The sequence below is a fragment of the Equus caballus genome, chromosome 17 (assembly GCF_041296265.1).
Source record: "Equus caballus isolate H_3958 breed thoroughbred chromosome 17, TB-T2T, whole genome shotgun sequence".
Taxonomy (NCBI): Eukaryota; Metazoa; Chordata; class Mammalia; order Perissodactyla; family Equidae; genus Equus; species Equus caballus.
The window spans coordinates 65707206-65725486 of NC_091700.1; the positions used below are offsets into that span (position 1 = coordinate 65707206).

The window sequence follows — 18281 nt, forward strand, 5'->3', positions numbered from 1 at the left end:
TGCAGAGCTCTGCTTGGTGGCCTGTGTTCTCAGTTTCCTTTTATTTGCTTTCTCAAGGTCTCCAAGACTTTTTCCTGAAATCATAAAATTAATTTTTCCTTCCAAATAGACACGTGAGTTAGAAGAAAGGAAATGACTACAGTATAAACTATTCTATTTCTGCGGGAATGGCTTTAAAAAAAAAAAAAAGACAGTCAGCTGGGGAAGATAATTTTATCTCCCTATCCTCCTGGCTTTTTTTTCCCCTCATTTGTTTTGTTTTGTTGGTTGGAAGACAGAAGTAAGGAGTAAGGAATACCATTGAAGAACACAGCTGTTAATCCCCAACTCAAGTTCTTGTTACCTGAAACTCCTACATCCTTGCAACTATGGTAAGTTTGAGAAAATGAAAAAGAATCAGACACTCCAGGCATATGAACTGTGTTCAGATTCTGGGATCCCCGCATCAGGGTACCCTTGCCTATATTTCACAGTGTTCAGAAAGAGAAAATGCTGAAGACTTAAGATTACTTCACTTCCTTAAAGAAATAACAGCAGTTAGAGGGTTATGACTATAGTTTAAACAATGAGATTTTCTTGGGACATCTGTTTTGAGATCACATTTTGAATAGATATGAACTCATTTCCTACTAAGCAAGCAATCTACCATTGTTGATAGCTGTTTACCAGTTCCATGAGTCAGATATTAGCTAGTGGCAAAGGTCCCTCTTAAATCCTCTGAGTATTCTTTAAACTGTGTACATAGTGTTTTCCTTAAATAAAATGTTAAGAGAAGTAAAAATGCAGTCTTTTCCTGCCTCTTGGTAAATCATAGTCCACAAGGTCTTGCACTTGGGAATAATATTTAATGTATTTATCTTTATAGAGTCGTTTCCTTTGTTGTCATTAGTTAAGGGAGTAAGATATTAGGTTTAGCAAGTATTTAAATAACAGAAACTATTAAGAGATGCTCACTATGTCAATATTTATATAGCATTTGAAAACTAGAAGTAAAATTAAGTTTCCTTTATTTAGATTAGATCGATTGTGATTAATTTAGTATCCTCAAAATATGCATGATGCCAAAAAAAAGATAAGCAGATAAAAACACAACTATAGATGCTATGGAATTGACCTTGGGTTCACCGGTTTTAAATTCTGCCTTTCCAATATCCCGGTCCCAGTTTCCAAGCAGCATTTTTAAAGCCGGTTATGTAGATCAGTCCTTAAAGCAAAAAAATAGCAATTTATCTGGCCTGTGTGTTGTGGATAGTGTTGCCACTAAAAAGAATCCAGGACATTTTTCCTTCTTATCTACAATGTAGCTCATATCAGCCAACCTGTCACAAGATAGTACTTGATATAAACAAGAGATTGCAAAGACATCTCAGTAATCAATATCAGGATGGCTACAGTATGGAAACCCCAACCAGTGCATATCATTTGTCTCAGCATCTATTTCTATGGCCAAATGAAGCATTAATTCAAATCATAAATCTATGGTGATTTAAATCTGGGAATGAGCACCTGCCTGCTTTAATGATTTATTTTGTACATTTCAGTAAGCAGGAGATTTGTCCATATGAACTGACAGGTCACCTTCAGATGCCAGGAGCAGACTGTTTATCACCATGCAGACTAGCATCTCATCTTAGCAAGTAAATATTAAACTAAAAGAATCCAATTGATTGTGGATGAGGGAGAATGGCGACACGGCCATATATTTCACTCAGCGTGCTGATGCCTCCCTCGGATCTATCCTGAGTCCCCACTTCTTCCTAAAGTGATCATTCTGTTGGAAAGATGTGAGCTCAAGGTTACCGTGGAAAATTGGGATATAAAATAATTATTTGTCGGTGTCAAAGATTTCTTTAAACACTTTTTCCTGGCTAATTTTTATGATTCATATTAATAACAGGAATGAGTCATCTATAATAAACAATCCCTTCACCTCACCAAGCCAAATTAATCCAAACCAAGCAAACACAAAATCTATTTTCTGGGCAATAAGGATGTATTTACAACCAAGGAAAAAAATAGTGTTCAGAAAGCCTGAAATGTTTAACAAAACTTTTGACCCAGATGAGTACAAGAGAAAAAAGAATCCTGAATTGACTTCAAAAATGTCGCTGGATTTGGTCAGGGCTGAGTAGCAACAATATATCATTTAAGTGGCAACTCTCTGAGGGGTTTCACTACTTCAAAGAGCCAGTTGATAGATTCATGAGAGCAGTAAGTTTGTATTCTGAAATATAGGCCTTTGAGATTCTTGGGATTCCTCCTGGAATTCATATGCCTCAATATCACTTCCTAAGCACCTCATGCTAACCGAGGCTCCTGGAGGATCTGGCACATCCTGTTATGACTGCCTGCTGACGCAGCCATCCCGCCCACAGACTGCACGGCCCGTGAGTGCTGGGACTCTATAATGATTATTTTTGTGTCCCTAGAATGAGCTAAGATCAAACATACAACGAAATCCAAATGACCTAACAGCTGCCCCTAAATTTCCTCACAGGCCTGCAGTTTAGCCAATAATACCTAGCAGAGAGAGTAGGAAAACAGAGAAGGAGGCAGTTGATGGCAGGAAAAATAAGAAGGTAATTTTCAAGAGAGTAAGTTTGAAAAAATAATAATAATGACAAAAGCAATACCAAAACGACTCACCTTACTGTTAAGGTCAGTCATTTTGGTATTGTAATAACATACTAGTCCTTAATATGAGTAGGAAAAATTGGCCAGAAAAAGGTGTTTAAAGAAATCTTTGACTCTGACAAACAATTATTTTATATCCCAATTTTATTGTAGTAACAATGTGATAAACAAACATTTTAATAAATAAGGTTATAAACACTTGACAAATACGATCGCCTTTAATTCTCATGATGTAGATACTATTATTTATACCATTTTCCAGATGGGGAATATTAGGCTCAGAAAGTTTACATAACTTTCCAAAGTCATAGAGCAAATAATTATTGAAAACTTACCAAGAGGAAGGCACTGTCCTCAGGGTCAGAGAAGACTGTGGGCCATACAAAGCAACTGCTCAATTCAGCAACTGCTTTGATAGATGCAAGCTCAGCCCCCACCCCCACCAGTGCCCTTACCCCTCCCGGAAACTCCAAACTCTCTTTCACTGATCTCTAGATAGATAAAGGGGGGTGGGGCAGTGTGCTCAGGAAGGATAATAAATTATTAATTCTTAGAGGACAGCAGCATGTGAGAATAGAATAAAAATAACATTGACAACAATTTTTCCCCCAAATCAGCTATCAAATATCTAACATAAATGATCCACATGACTTAGGGACTAGCAATGGCACCAATGTTAACACAATCTCAAAATACTAAGACCCTCTAAGAAAATTCAAAGAAATTTCTGCTGCTGGTTCAAATCGATGTTGGATGATGGGTGTCAAAACTAAAAAGCAACGTGAACTACCAACCAAAGACCTTAATGAAAGAAAAGTGATTTCCTCCAACTAAGCAAAAAAGAAAATTCAAATTGTTTCTTTTTTAAGTTATTATGATAGCCTATCTACACAAATAATTAAGGTAAGCTATAATTTGGTCAGTAGGCAAACGTTATTCTGTAATATCAAATATTAAATTTATGTCAATGTTTAATTATGAGTCATTTTCTCTTTACCTTATGCCTATTGGTTTCTCCAAAGTCAACTTCTGCTCTGCTGCTCAGGAAACTTGAAGAGAGATATCGTTTTAAAATATTTTGCTTTAAACCTTATTAAATTGCCTAACAACACGAACTCTAGAGAGCAGCCTGCATTAAAGGCTTTACTCCTAAAATTTTGAAAACAATCCAGATTATGTTTCGGAATGATAACTATAACTTCTAGTGGCCAATGACTTGTCTTTAAAAGTGTCCAATTTTGCTCTATTTTAATAGGCTAAAGTAAAAGACTGCTATCGTAAGAAAAATATGTACTTAATAGTTCTAAAAATAGAATGGTAATTCATTCATTTTACTTTAATACTGTTTTTAACCTTTAAAAGCCTAAATTTCTGTGTGTAGACCCTGACATAAACAATCCACTGCCTTTCACTTTCCCAGTAGGAGCACCACAAATGCAAACTAAAGATGTTTCCTTACTTCCTCTCAGTTTTAGAGCCATGTCTTTTGGGTCTCTTCCACGTCTTTTCATCCTTCTAAGGATTGCCACCATCTACTTTATAACCTATTTTCAAATCAAACCCATTGCTGTGGCTCGTTTTCTTTTTCCCTCATGTAGTTTTGCTGAAAAGTTCCATTTTCTCCTTTTTTACATTAGAAGTTGCCCTTTGACATCACTGAAGCAGTGGTGTTTTGTGTTTTGTTTATATATTTCAAAATTACTTCCTACTCTAACGGTCATGTCTAGTGTATGCTTCCACGGAACTGTTGCAAGAATGATCAGTGCTAAAAGCTATAATATTCTTTCATATATCCTTAACTATATGTCAATGCACTGAGAGCAGGAAGCTGCTGATTATTGAAAGAAATAATCTGTTAAAATGCTGCATAGAAAGAAAATTTAATTGAACTGTCATGAATTACTGTGTCCTTTATGAACGTATGTTGGATATAATATCTTTCTCGCACCTTGTAGGATCCAACTTTTTCTTGTTAAATTATATTTTGAGTATGATTTCTATAATTGAAAGAGAAACAATACAGTGCAGCATAGAATAAAGTGTTTTATCTCACCAAGACATAGATGCTAAAGATACCATCAATAAAAAAATTAATAGACATTTGACGTTGTGTTCGACCAAGCAAATTACTCAGAGGAATTCTGCCAAGAGAAAGCCGTTTCTTTTGGTTTCAATAGTGACTATCAACTTTCCCTCTCTTTCTCCATACCTCAGGAAAGAAAAAAATCAAGAGAAATTAAAGTTGTAATTTTAAAATGAGATAAATAGCTTATGGTTGTTTATAGAAAGAATTAATTATAAATATAATTTTTATTCCTGGAAGCACATGAAAGGATTTAGTTTATATGTTTTGCTGCTAATGCAAATTTAGTATTTGATGACAAAAGCATTAAGAATGAAAAAGATAAAGTGTATGTTTTACTTTATAAATATTCTTCTGTCACCTTACCTATAATCAATACTTTCGAATTCTGATTATTAAAACTATTTGTATTATGAAGGATGTTAACTGAATGCTTATAGTAGAAGTTGCAGACATACAGTTGAAGCTATAATAAAAAATAATTTTGCTAATTATTTATTTAAAGTCGTGTTGTTAGAGAGGCAAAATGGTATCTTCAGAATATATACTCTTGCAGAGCTTCTCAAAAGGATAGCCAATAGTGTTGTTCTGGAAAAGAGTCATTCGGTAGCAAATGATCACAATAAGTTTCAGTGAACGTAAAACTTACCGACACTTGAATTCATGTCCCCATTTTCCGAATCTGCTCCATGTTGGTTATTACTGGCATGATAGTTGCTCATAGCTTCTAATTTGATTTTTTTCACCTTCATTGCTTCGGCGATAGCTGCATTGGTAGCAGCGGCAGCTGCTGCAGCTGCTGCTGTCAGACCTTAAAAGAATAAATTAAAAACGAGGTAATTCAAATTCTGATTTTTCATGTAATAGTCCATGTAATTTATATAACACACATACAAACATTAGGGTATCTGATTCCTTTATGGAACACTCTGATAGCATATATTCATTCCCAACTAGCCAATGAAATAACTTTGATACAATCGAGAGAGTGCTCTCGAAACTCCCAAATTAAATATTAAGCAGAAACATAATTCACATACAAAAGAATAGTAGTAGAAATGCAGCCAGAAGTATCTCTCAAACAAACCAGTCTGAACATGTCATTCCCTGCTTAAAACTTAAAATCCTCTACAGCTGCCTAAAGGGGGGGGGGGGGGGGGGGGGGGATCTGAACTGCTTAGCTTAGCTCACAAAGCCCTTCATGAAAGAGTGTAAACTCCCTAATCACCCAAAGTTCCCTTACTCTCATGTCACACGCCAGCTATGCTGAACATGCCACCAATACCCATGCATGCCCTGACTCTTCACCCTTGTGCTTTCACACTTGCCATTCTCTTTGTCTGGAATGTCCTTATCCCATGACTCACTTCCCCAGCCTCTCATCCTCCAGCATTCGAATCCCAGAAATGACACTTGTAACCAATATGCCACGATGTTTATCCAGAACAATTCATCTCTGTTCATCCAGAGAACAGGAGGTAGGAGTGGATGTGAGATTAGAAATAGAGTTTGAGACCAGATTATGGAAGAGCAGAAAGCTAAGACCGTGCTTTATGTATAGGCTCTAGAGAGCCAGCAGAGGTTTCTCAGCAGGGGAGTGGTTTGTCTCCTTAAATGTGTGAACTTTTACCAAGTCAATTCACTTCATCCTGACATCCTCATTTGCAAAATGACTGATACTGGAATATATGAATGATCTTTCCTAATCTAAAACTCCAAAAGTCTAGGGGAGGATGTGTACCCCGCCCCCCCCCCCCCACTCTTTTTGCTATGGCTGCTTCAGAGTTTCTGACTACAGTGCTTCAGCCTGGCTTGAATTTATCTTTGTGATTTATTTCCATTCCCAGCTGGTGGATTAGAAACTGAACACCTCTCTCCTCCTTTTCCTCCCCACTAATCATCAGTTCTAGTTACTACAGCAAATAAGTTACAACCTCAGGAATTACAAGAAACTCTTTTTCCCTAGAAATCTCTGCTGTTTTTTAGGAGATAGAAGACCTCACCTTTTCTTCAGATCAGACAAAAGAAGCCTTGACAACTTTCACCCCAATGAAATGAGATCTTCACATTGGATCTTTGCATGAAAACCTGATAACTGCCCCCTAAAAAGGCACTGATCTAAACTCAAAGAATTCATCTGGGTCTGGATGAACACTTATTGCCTTTTAAGTCCCCACTTGAACTGATTCTCTCATCTTCCTATGATTGAATTTTCTCCCCAGTTACTCATTTCCTTCAAAGATGTTTCAGAACATTTTCTTTCCTGTTCTCTAAAAATTCTCTTTGTGTTTCCCAGAAAATCTCTCTTCCGAAATTTTGCCTTGTCATAAATGTGAGCATCTCACTTTTCCGTTCTCTTCATTGCCTGGTGTTGTCCCATCTCTAATCTCTGACACTTCCGTGATATTTACCTTTGGTTTATGTGGCAGGTAAATCTTGTTCCATAGGATTAAAATGAGAGAGATAAACCTACAATTTGAGATATTATTGTTATTATTGTATAGATCTGAATCGAATTTGGTAGTATGAAACACAAGGATGCATGATATAACCTTGGCCAAGCCATAAAATCTTCTCGAGTATGGTTTCTTCGACTGTAAAGTCATTCTCTTCACAAAGGGATAATATAAGGATTAAATGAGATAAACTATGTGAAGAATACCACATCATGCTTAGTAAAAACTAGACATGCCTTGCATTCTAGTTCCTCAATAAGTCCAGTCCAGTCCTAGCTATGATTCCTGCAGGATATCGTGGGTGGCCACAGCCTCCTCAGCTAGAAGAATCCTACTGCTCCTTATCTGACTGCATTAAACCTTGGATTTTAAAAATACTTTTTATAATTTAGTTATGTATGATTTTATGTATGATACTCTTCTATTTTTCCATTTGACAGTTTATTTCCCAGTTTTACACTTCTAATACAAATTCCAAAAGATGTATGTATGTGACATACACACATGCTCTAACTTAACTAAAATACTTTTTTTTTTCTGCTTTATCTCCCCAAATCCCCCCTGGTACATAGTTGTATATCTTAGTTGCAGGTCCTTCTAGTTGTGGCACATGGGATGCCGCCTCAACGTGGTCTGACGAGCGGTGCTGTGTCCGCGCCCAGGATCTGAACCAGCGAAACCCTGGGCCACCACAGCGGAGCGCTCAAACTTAATCACTCGGCCACAGGGCCAGCCCCTAAAATACTTTTTAATATTCTATTTTTCGTCCAATTTAATGAAGGTGGGAAGAAAGCTATACCGTTGGCAACAGTTGCTGATTTTAGTTCCACTAACTCACCTGGCTGTTTGATGGGTTCTCAAATTTAATTCTTTAATACCTTTCAAATTCAACCAATTTTCTCCATTTCCACTGGCTCCCCCTAGTGCAAGCTGTCACCTTTTCTTCCCTAAAGTCTTACAATAATAGCCCTTAATTGCTTTCACTTTCCTCACCTCCAATCTCTTACTATTCATACAGTAGTCAACATAATCTTATGAAAATGAAAATCCAATCACGACATTCAATGCGTATTCTCGGGAGCAAGTCAGATGCTTCTCATGGCTGTCACAGCTCTTTATGCTCAGTTCCCTGCCTATCTGTGTAGCATCATCTGTTCCCCTGAGCCCTCCTTGCTCTCTGTGCTCCAGACACACAAGCCTTCTTTCATTTCCTCTAATGGACCACATTCCTTCTTTCAAGTCAGACTTTGCACATGTTGTTCCCACTTTCTAGAAAAGCTCTCCACTCCCCTGCCCACTGACCTGTCCATGCATCCATCATGTGATGACTTAAATATTACGCTCTAGGAGTAGCAGGCTCAGGTTCCTGACTCTTTAGTATACCTGGGAAACAGCTATCAACATGTCAAGAATCAGCTCAAGACTCACTTCTTTTAAAGAGCTGACCTTCCACACCCTACCCCTCCAGAGTAGAGCTGGTGGTCCACTTGCTTGTGTTCTCAACCCTGTTGCATGCGAGTTTACCATCTTTTGTGAACCACAATCACCCATGGGGCTTTACCATTCAGACAGCTGAGGCCTACCACCTGAGATTCAGGTTGGGACCCAGGCATCTGTATATTTTTGCTTGATTTTACTGTTCCTCAGGTCATTTTAATGTGCAATCTGAGATATGAAAGCCAGTCCCTTGGACTCTTTATTGCTCTGTTTTGAGGGGTTGAGGGGACTAAGGAGGGTCAGTTTAGGGTTAGCTTCTCTAACTAGATTATAACACCAAAAGGATAGAAATACTTTCTTAGCACATATATCCCAAACTTCTACCATGATGCCTAGCACAAACTGCCACTGAATGAAAAAACACTTCTCAAACTAGATTACTTGGAAAGCCACAGGAGAAATATGGTGATTATTTTGACAATATCAATGTAAGTAATTTAAAACATTATGTTTATGTTGCAATCAATGTGAATATACTAGGAGTAGCAAATCTCATTAATTTAATATAAAGCATGACTCTCCAAAGCTTCATCTGCCTAGGGCTGGAGAGAATCACAAAAGGCTTACCCCTCCTGCATTTATTGCACTTCCTCTTGGCCTCGCAATGACCCTTTCAAATCTCTGATGTAATTCTCAAATCCCCTCCCACTTGCTGTCTCTAAAAAAACTTAGCTTAGAATCTAGACACTTGCCTTAGAAAGAGATCTCATTCTATATTTTGTTCCCTAATAAAGTTGCCTTGGAAAAATAAGTAATAAATCCACAAAATAATTCTAGTTTTTGGTCTATACGTCACAGAGAAAACTGAAATCATTTTCTATGTAATCAAGAATTGTCTACTTGTGTAAACACTGGCCCTATTATCTCCCTGCCTAACGCTTTCTCTCTTAGAGCTCTCTCCCCTTGCCTCAGATTCGTAGAGATGTGTTTACCCTTCCTCAATACCCTACCTTGAAGTACATTATCCTGCAAGTTTACCACTGCTTTTAACTCTCCCCAATCAAAACAGCCCATTTTTTCCTCAGAACTAGGTAGTTCAGTGTTCCACAAAGTGATAAATTTACATCAAATCCAGCTGCAAAGTATGGTGAAGTTGGAGATTATCTTCCCCTGGGCCACATTCACAGACTCTGTCTCTGGGATGGACTGAGGAATCTGTGTTTTTCCCTCTCAACAGGTTGATTCTGATGTTCACTGCCCTTAGATTATTTGATGACAATAATTGACACTAAAGTGTGTTTGCATCTTGCAAAAGCTTATTCACCAAGCAGATCATCGTTGCAGTGGTTTTCAAAAGTGGGCAACTAGGGAACTTGTCCAAATATAAAATCAGGTTGGACCACGGAATCAGAGTTTTGAGACATAATGCTCTAGTGTGATGCAGACTTTGTAAAAATGAATCTTCTTTTACCTTTAACCTAACGCAGCAGAAGCAAATAGGCCAGCCAGGTAATACAGCACTTGCGTATGTTATTGATGCAGCAGTCATGTATGTTATTGCCTCCAGCAACCACTTACACATACGAATTTATTTGGTATATACCGTAATTGTTACTTAAAAAGCTTGGGTAATTCATCCTGATTCTTTAATTGGTAAGTTTTTCACCAGATTTCTTTCTCTCTTTGATGGAAAAATTATATATATACATATGCATGTGTACATATATATGTGTATACATAAATCTATGTGTATATATGTGTATGCATGTGTATATATATATATATATATATATGATGGACACAAATAAATGATCTCTTTCACTAAGGAATGATTAACCCATCTATTTTACCTCACCAAACTTACATTTTTACACTCTCAAAAAATATTTATAGTGTCTTATTCACCAAGACAAAAACATGTACTGAACTGAGAAGTCAAAGGTAGTATCTTTTTATTTTAAAAGGTTCTAAATCTAATTTTATCATCAACAATGGGAAAACTTTAATGTATACCTGAAATTTATTTGCCATCGATAAAATAATGGATTGAGAAATGTTTTGTTTAAAAAAGTTGTTTTCCTTCAGAGGAAGGATAATAAGTCATATATTGTGTAATCCTGGACCTCCAGTTGGCCCTCAGGAAAGGAACTATACATTAAACCTAGGTTAAAGCCTATATACTTTATATCATGCAAAAATATTTAGCTTTCTTTTTCTTTCTTATTTGATCTTCACAAACTCTATTGCTTGCAATTTATAAGAATGAATAATTTTTACATAGAATTTAGAAACACAGTTTGTCATATTATTGCCTGAATTATGATACAAACTCATCGCCATGGGCTCCATTCTGCTCTGCTCCTTCAGAGCAAATTCTATGCTTTTTTAAAAAACTGGCTACTAGAAATTCTTTATTTTTATCTTGGCTTATAGATTTCTTTTACTTTTACTTTCACTTTCATTTTTTGTTGCTCCCAATTTCTTGCTGAATAAATAACTGGCCTGGAAATTGCTAGTTATCTAAATTCACCATCATGTAAGGAGTAAATAGATGGTGGTTGAAGAAGAGGCACTCCAAAAAGCCATACAAACATTGGACAACATGCATCAAATTTATCTGGGATACTGCAGCAAGTTATATAATTCCTAAGGCTTCAAAATTGTCATCTTTAAAACAGAGATATCAATTCTGACCTCATAGGGGTATTGTAAAGAATAAAGGAGAAATAATGTCTGCAACAGCATGGTCACATACTAATCCTTCTGCAAATAGTAGTAAATATTATCAAGTAACCCATAATACCCCTCTTTTCCTTATCTTTAGCTTTACCTTTGTTTAGCTACTCACAAAAATGCAATATGACAAAAACTACCTAATAGGGTAGAGTGAGAATTTAGTCATTTGATAAATGGAGATCTAAAAACCACGCTTCTATCAAATCATTTGACTTACCAGTCCACACTGATCAAATTTACCCTAAATATCACTAAATCTTCACTCTGTGCTATATTGATAACAAAGCCTTCACTACCTCAAAATCAATATCTTAAAACCAATCCATGGGTTTATCATTTGGAAGGGAAGCAGGCATTGTTACCACTTAAGAGCCGTATTTTACTTTGCAAAGATAGGATTTTTCTTCTGCTTTCAACTTTTATCAAAACATCCTTTAAAACCTTCAAATGCCATTATACAATCCTGATTGCTCTCTCTAAAAAAAGGAAAAGTATCCCCATTCTACTTATTTCAAATAAGTTAGTACCCCTAAATATAAAGAGTAGATTACAACTATAGATTATAAATATCAATAAAAGAGACATATTGCTGTCAAATTCTTTCTCTGATCTGTTTGTTTGCTCATTAACTTGAAAGGTTCAATCTTTGATCTTTGGTTTCAAAGACATCAAGATGACTTCCAAATGTTTGATACGTTGTCTACTTTTACATCACATTCCATATAAAATGCATTTCCCTAAACTTAATGGTTAAATAAAATGAGTTATATGCAAGAGATAGTAAGCATTCAAAGCTTCCATATGATAGACTTTTTATTAGACTATGTCACTTTGCCCAAATTTAGAAGAAACCATTTTAAACATGCAGTAGATTATAGCCAATGGTAGTTATTATTAATATTCTGGAATTGATAAGTTATTTATGTCTGGCATTCTTCCTACTGATTATTCAAGGAGACAGGCGGCTTATAAATATCTCATCACTCCACCGTCACAGAAATTTCATCGACAGTGCTTATGCACAGCTATTAGCAATATGAATCTAACCATTACAAGAAGGAGGAAAATCGAACATGTGGCATTAATACGCAGTCCTGGTTCCTAACCATCTGATAGGCAGATGGTGTGAAGCGGATTCTCCAGCTGAAATGAAGGGCACATCATTTAAAACCTTGTTTGCATTCTAACTGATATCAGTGCCATATTGATATACATGATACATCATGGCAGTATTTGAACAATCTAGTTTGTTTCAGTCATAAATGTTTACAGCCTTGTTTTTTTAATCTTATAACCATGTTCAGAAGAGTGTATTTTTAATTTATGAAACCTATTGTTTACTTCTGTTGAACTAGAAGATTAGTGGAAAGCAGGAATATTAAATTACTTCAACCAGAGCAATATAACCAAGACAGATGAATAAAGCGAGTTTCTATTTTCAATAAAGGGTGTTAGTAAAGGAATTTTAAAATTAGCCCAGGCATTTCGTGCATTAAATACATTTATTCATTTAAACCTAGCTTTTTTTTCCCCCAAGTGGCATACAAAGAAACTTAATGTTTTATATAGTCATTCATTTAAAACTCTCACTGTGTGCAATTAATCTTGTCCAGCAGTTCAATTCAGAAAGTAAAACATCAAAAAGCATAGTTCAGTTCAACAGTCATTACTGTGAAGTAATCTTTCTGCTCCTGACAGTTCCTATAGACTCTGCAAAACTCTGTTGAAGGTGCATTGTAAACTCCATATGACTTTGAATTACAACTCAACTGAAATTACTCCAAGTCTTAGAAGAACTCTTGGCTCAGTATAACAACTTGAAAATACCAGGACCTTTTTTTTCACCCTGTTTTCTTCCTATCCTTATTTAAATACCAGCTGTCTAAAAAACTGACAGAAGCTTTCACAGTCATTTTATTTCGCAATACTCTCTAAATAAATGAAAATTGTGATTGGAACATGCCTGTCCTCACCCTTAAAAATGACTAAATAACAGAAATAATAAGCAACTAGAATAAGTAACTTGATTGTAAATCAGGGTAGACTGAAGATTTTGAGTGTAAATTTGTCTCCTGATGTCCATTAGACTGACTTTTCTTGCCCTTTGAAACACATTTATATTCTACAGCAGAAAGGAAAATTGATCTTTGAGGCCATTAATGGAAACACTCCATATACTAGTTTTCACTTTTTCAATTGATTAAATTAGTTTTTTTTAAATGTTTGGATTAACAAAAACCCCAACAATTTAGAGAAATGTACAGAAAGAGTTTACTATAATATTGATAATGACTAATACATCAAATTTAGCATTCTTATTCTGAATAGCTTAAAATCACAATCTCCCAGAGTGAAGAAAGTAACAGCAGTAGTGAAGTCAGGGTGAGGGAACACCATGGGGATGTCATTTGGCCATGTGTAAATTACTGAGGAATTTCCATGGAAGTTTTTGAAACATTCGACTTCTGATCAGTAACTCATAGAATCAGGCTGAAACATAATCAGCTAAAATTATTATGGTTTAAAAGAAGCAAATAGGTAATTTATGAAAAGCTGAACTTGGCACAACCAGGTCTTGAATATCACTTTCACTTTTACTCCATCTGTTAACATTGCCACTTTTAGAGAAATATTTCTTAACAGCCGTTTGGGGTTTAGACTTATAAAACATGGAGATGAGAAAGACTTTATCTAATGTGACCCTTTTATTTTACTAATAATGAAAACTTAGGGGCAGTGAGGTTAATCATTTCTATAAAGTCATACCATTAAATAATGATCAAGTATTCCCAATTCCCCCAACTCCCAGTTCAGCGTTGACCACACTGACTCTGTCAATAAATGCAAAAAGAAAAGTACAGAATACAGTAAACTGTGGAATCATTGAAAGGAAATCACTCCCCTTTGCCCAAGTAGCTCATGGATTGCATAGGAAGTCAAGGTAATAGACTCTCAGATGATGTCACAAGTATAGGTTGACTCCACTTAGAAACCTAATCTAAATCTTCATTTGTGATTCAGTCTTTTAGAATTTAGAATGTATTTGCCACAGAAACAATGGTCATTCAACTTTATGCAGAAAACTTTTAACCTGTTCTACTGGTGAAATACAGGATTTATAATGTTAATCTGAATCCTATATCTTAAATATGGCACAACAATGAAAAAGAGAAGAGTGAATAAATTGTTTTCCTGTGTATATCTTGAATATAGAACAAATTCTAAATATAAAGAAATTGAAATAGATAAACTTTGACTCTAATTTTCTTTAAAGCATCCTTTTCATTATTTCTTATGATTCCATTCTCCAGTAAACTGGGCATTAGGTATCTTCATGTTTGTCTAAGGCCCAATACTTCTTACTAGCTACACAACTCATCACCCCAACTTGCTCAATGCATTGACTCCAGGCAGGTGACTCTTACTAGCTGAGAATAACTGACAGTGTATGGCATTCTGAAAGAATGTTTTTTAAAGAGACTACTTGTCAGTTTATTGGTGACAGTTCAGGCAGTATAAGTGAAAAGAGGAAACGGTGTCATAAATTTAATTTCCTGCAAAAAAGTCACCCCATTGGCATTTTAGCCTAAGAATAATCTCTCCCAATGTTCTCCTACTTTTCTCAATACCATGTAAATCCTCTTCTAAATCCTTTGATACTTCAGTAAGCCTCTCTTTTTTTTCTTTTTCCAGAATCCAGATAGAATGGGGTTCTGTCAGTGTGTGCTTCTTGGTGAGACAAGAAGAGGAGATGAGAAAAAAGAGTAATAGAGGTGACTATTTTTACATGTATGTCTTATTTGAGGGGCATTATCCAATGAGAAGATGTGGCCACAGAATTTTTCTGATATAGTAAGATAAACTTTTTTCAAGGAAAAGACTCAAGAAAGAAATATATTTAGACACACACACACATATACACACATTCTAGATAGAGGTCAGGATCAGGATTGGGAACAATATACAGCCATATTCACTGAACAACAACAGAAACCGAAGGATTAGTTGAGGCAATGTATTCACTCCTTTGTCATTAGGTTCTTGCATTTATAGCAACATCTTGCTGAACCTCCATAATTTGCCTACCAGGTAGATATTTCCCTCATTTCATTACAGGGAAAATGTGAATGGTGATAGGCCAATTGTAGTGCTTGGAACTGTAGGTTTTTGACTGCAGTTTTAAAGTTGGACTACGGAAAAGTACAATCCTGATTAATTTAGAAAAATAGATAATGGTATGCAATAAGGAAGATTCAAAAGAAATAGGGTTTATAATCCATAGTCTTAAGTGACTGTCATCTCCTAGAGCTGTTGAATAGATGAAACTTTTATCTTGGCACATCTCTGGAATCACAGTCAAGTTACTAAGTTTTTTGAGTCTAACTTAGACAAGTTACTTAAATTGTCTGATTTTGAGGCAACCTTACACTTTCTTGTTCAAGAAATAAATGCTGTCTATGTTTAAAACTATGTCCCATCTGAGGTTTGAATAGTATAGTCCATGCAGCCCACCTAGGAACAGAGCAGGTAGGTGTCAAGGGAGAATTACCAATGGTTAGTATTATATTATTCATTTCTCTTTTTTTGCTGCAAAAATCATTCCAACAGAAAGAATCACTTAATTCCTAACATGGCAAGAAATGTGAGTCTTTTGCGAATTCTGAGAGAACATTTTACTTTACTTCAAAATAGTAAATCATAGCAAATCTTCAATTTTCTTTATATCTCTTCATTTTAGGAGCAAAGTCTGTAGTTATACTGATCCAATGGCTTCTCTTGACCTAATTTATCTTGTATCATGAGATTCTATTAAAAGAAACTAAATCACTGCAGTAGATTTATTCACCTTAAATAATTTAAGCTAATTGAAAAAGAACCAAACTAATGCTAAAACACTTCTCTCAAGCATTCAACTGTTGAATGTTGATTACTAATTTAAACAACCAGGTAATCACAGCAGCTTTGTGAGAAACATGGACTTGTACTATGTACACATTTCTCTCTCTCCCTGGGCTGGAGATAGAAATAAGCATAAATTTTGAGTCTGAAAGGAATTGTATCTCTTCTGTAGTAATTAGGAAATTCCAATAAAATATTTTCATTGATGGATTAGAGGTTTTTCTCTATATTCCCGAAAAGTTTTGAAAACAACACATAGAAAAATGAGAGGAATATCTGGAAAGTCATATCGAATCGCTCTTGGCAATGAGTTATGGCATTTCGAATTTATAACACGGCTAAAGCAAAGGAAAATTAAAAACATTACTGTTATTCACAAACTTTGCTACATCATAATTACCAAAAACTGAATTCCCATGCATTAGTTTAAAAATTAAGACCCTGTTAGTATTATTACTATATTTTATTATTGTTACTCTGCTTCTTGTTGGTAAAAGTTATTAAATACCATTTTGCTTTGAGCGAGGTTAATAGTGACTTATAATGTTATCACAAATTATAATATTCTAACTGTCTCATCATTATAAAACTCCACTTGTAAATTCAGTGGTCATTTTTCTCATGTAATTATTTGATTTTATAACTCAGCCTTGTAATACTTGGAATATGTAGTATAATCACTCGTATGACAATCCTGCAAGGAGTTACAAAAGCCTTTTGCAGTATTTTTAACATACATCTTTCTTACGAGAATTAGAAAATTCAGACATAACTTTATCTTGGAGGTAAAGCCTTTTGAAATATTGCTAAAGTGCATACTGAATAAAGACAACACACTTAAGCAGACTTTTCCCCCTTTAAAGAGCATTCATCTTTTCAAAAGCAATAGATTCTCGGTCCACCCGGAGTCTATTGCATTATTCATTTCATGTGCAACCTCATGCTGGACCATAAATTGTTACTTTATCTAATCAAAGGAGACTTAACTCTACAGAAGGTCAAAGGTTTAATTTTGTGAAGTATTATCTTACGCTATGAGTTTAACCGAAAAATAGAAGAAGAAAAACAGCCAAGAAACTGGTAATAAATGAACCTTTATTGCCTCAGGCATTGGCCTAGTTAATAAACTTTCATTGAAGGTTTCTTTCAACTGTTACGGACAATGAGAGGAAAAAAATCTTAAATTACAGCCATGTGTGACTTTTAAGGCAGTCATTCTTTTTTATCTCAACCTCCCTAGCTCAGGAAAAAAAAAAAAAAAGGACAAAGAGAGATTGTCTTCGATCTTTTAACCAAAAATGTATGTTTCTAAACAGATGAAAAAGTGCAGATAAACTTTTCTAAAAGCAGAGGTCAGCTTTGAACAATATAAAAAAATGCATTCTTTAGGTGTCGAATCTTAGAGAACAATCTCTCTAGCTAAATGTAAAACTGAAAAAAGGAGGAAGACATGTTGTTGTCTACAACTCTTGAATTGTAGTCTCCTGCTAGCAAAACAGGATGCCCCATAATCTCACCATCACTGCCCAAAGTCCATGGTAGGTTTGATATTCATTAAATGTCTTGCAAATAAGTACATTATTTATGTACTATCTACCCTGTTTTAGTACAAAAAAATCCTTCCTTTATATTCAGAAACAAAAACACTAGTAGCAAAATAATTCATTTTATTGTTATGCAATTAACAACAATTTTTAAGAGAAACAAGTTTATCTTTTTAGCAGATACTCTCAACCAACAATGGCCTGTGGGTAGTTTTTCTTTCAGTATTTTCTAGAGAAGAAAATGAACTGAGTTCTTCTGAACTAATCTCCCATATTTTCAGGAGGCACTATATTGAGTATAAAGGTTATCATGGCCTTACTTCCCACATCTTTGTCGCCACACCACAGCATAAATAAGGTAGATCTTCATGTCACCAAAAGAGTTTGCATAAGCTGTGAAAAAGGAAAGAAGCCATGCTCTGCATCTTTCTTTAGATCTTCTCAAACAGAAAAAGGAGGGCTGGCTCTGTGCTCCTAACAGGACCCCCCTGC

At 35.5% G+C, this 18281-nt stretch overlaps 1 protein-coding gene across 1 annotated transcript in view; it reads right to left on the reverse strand.

The window, feature by feature from the left end:
* Positions 1–18281, reverse strand: part of DACH1 (dachshund family transcription factor 1) — a 407110-nt gene that overhangs the window by 180478 nt on the left and 208351 nt on the right. Inside the window, exon 3 of the mRNA XM_070240348.1 lies at positions 5367–5528. Coding sequence (XP_070096449.1) covers positions 5367–5528 — 162 coding nt within the window. The remainder of the gene's footprint in view (positions 1–5366; positions 5529–18281) is intronic.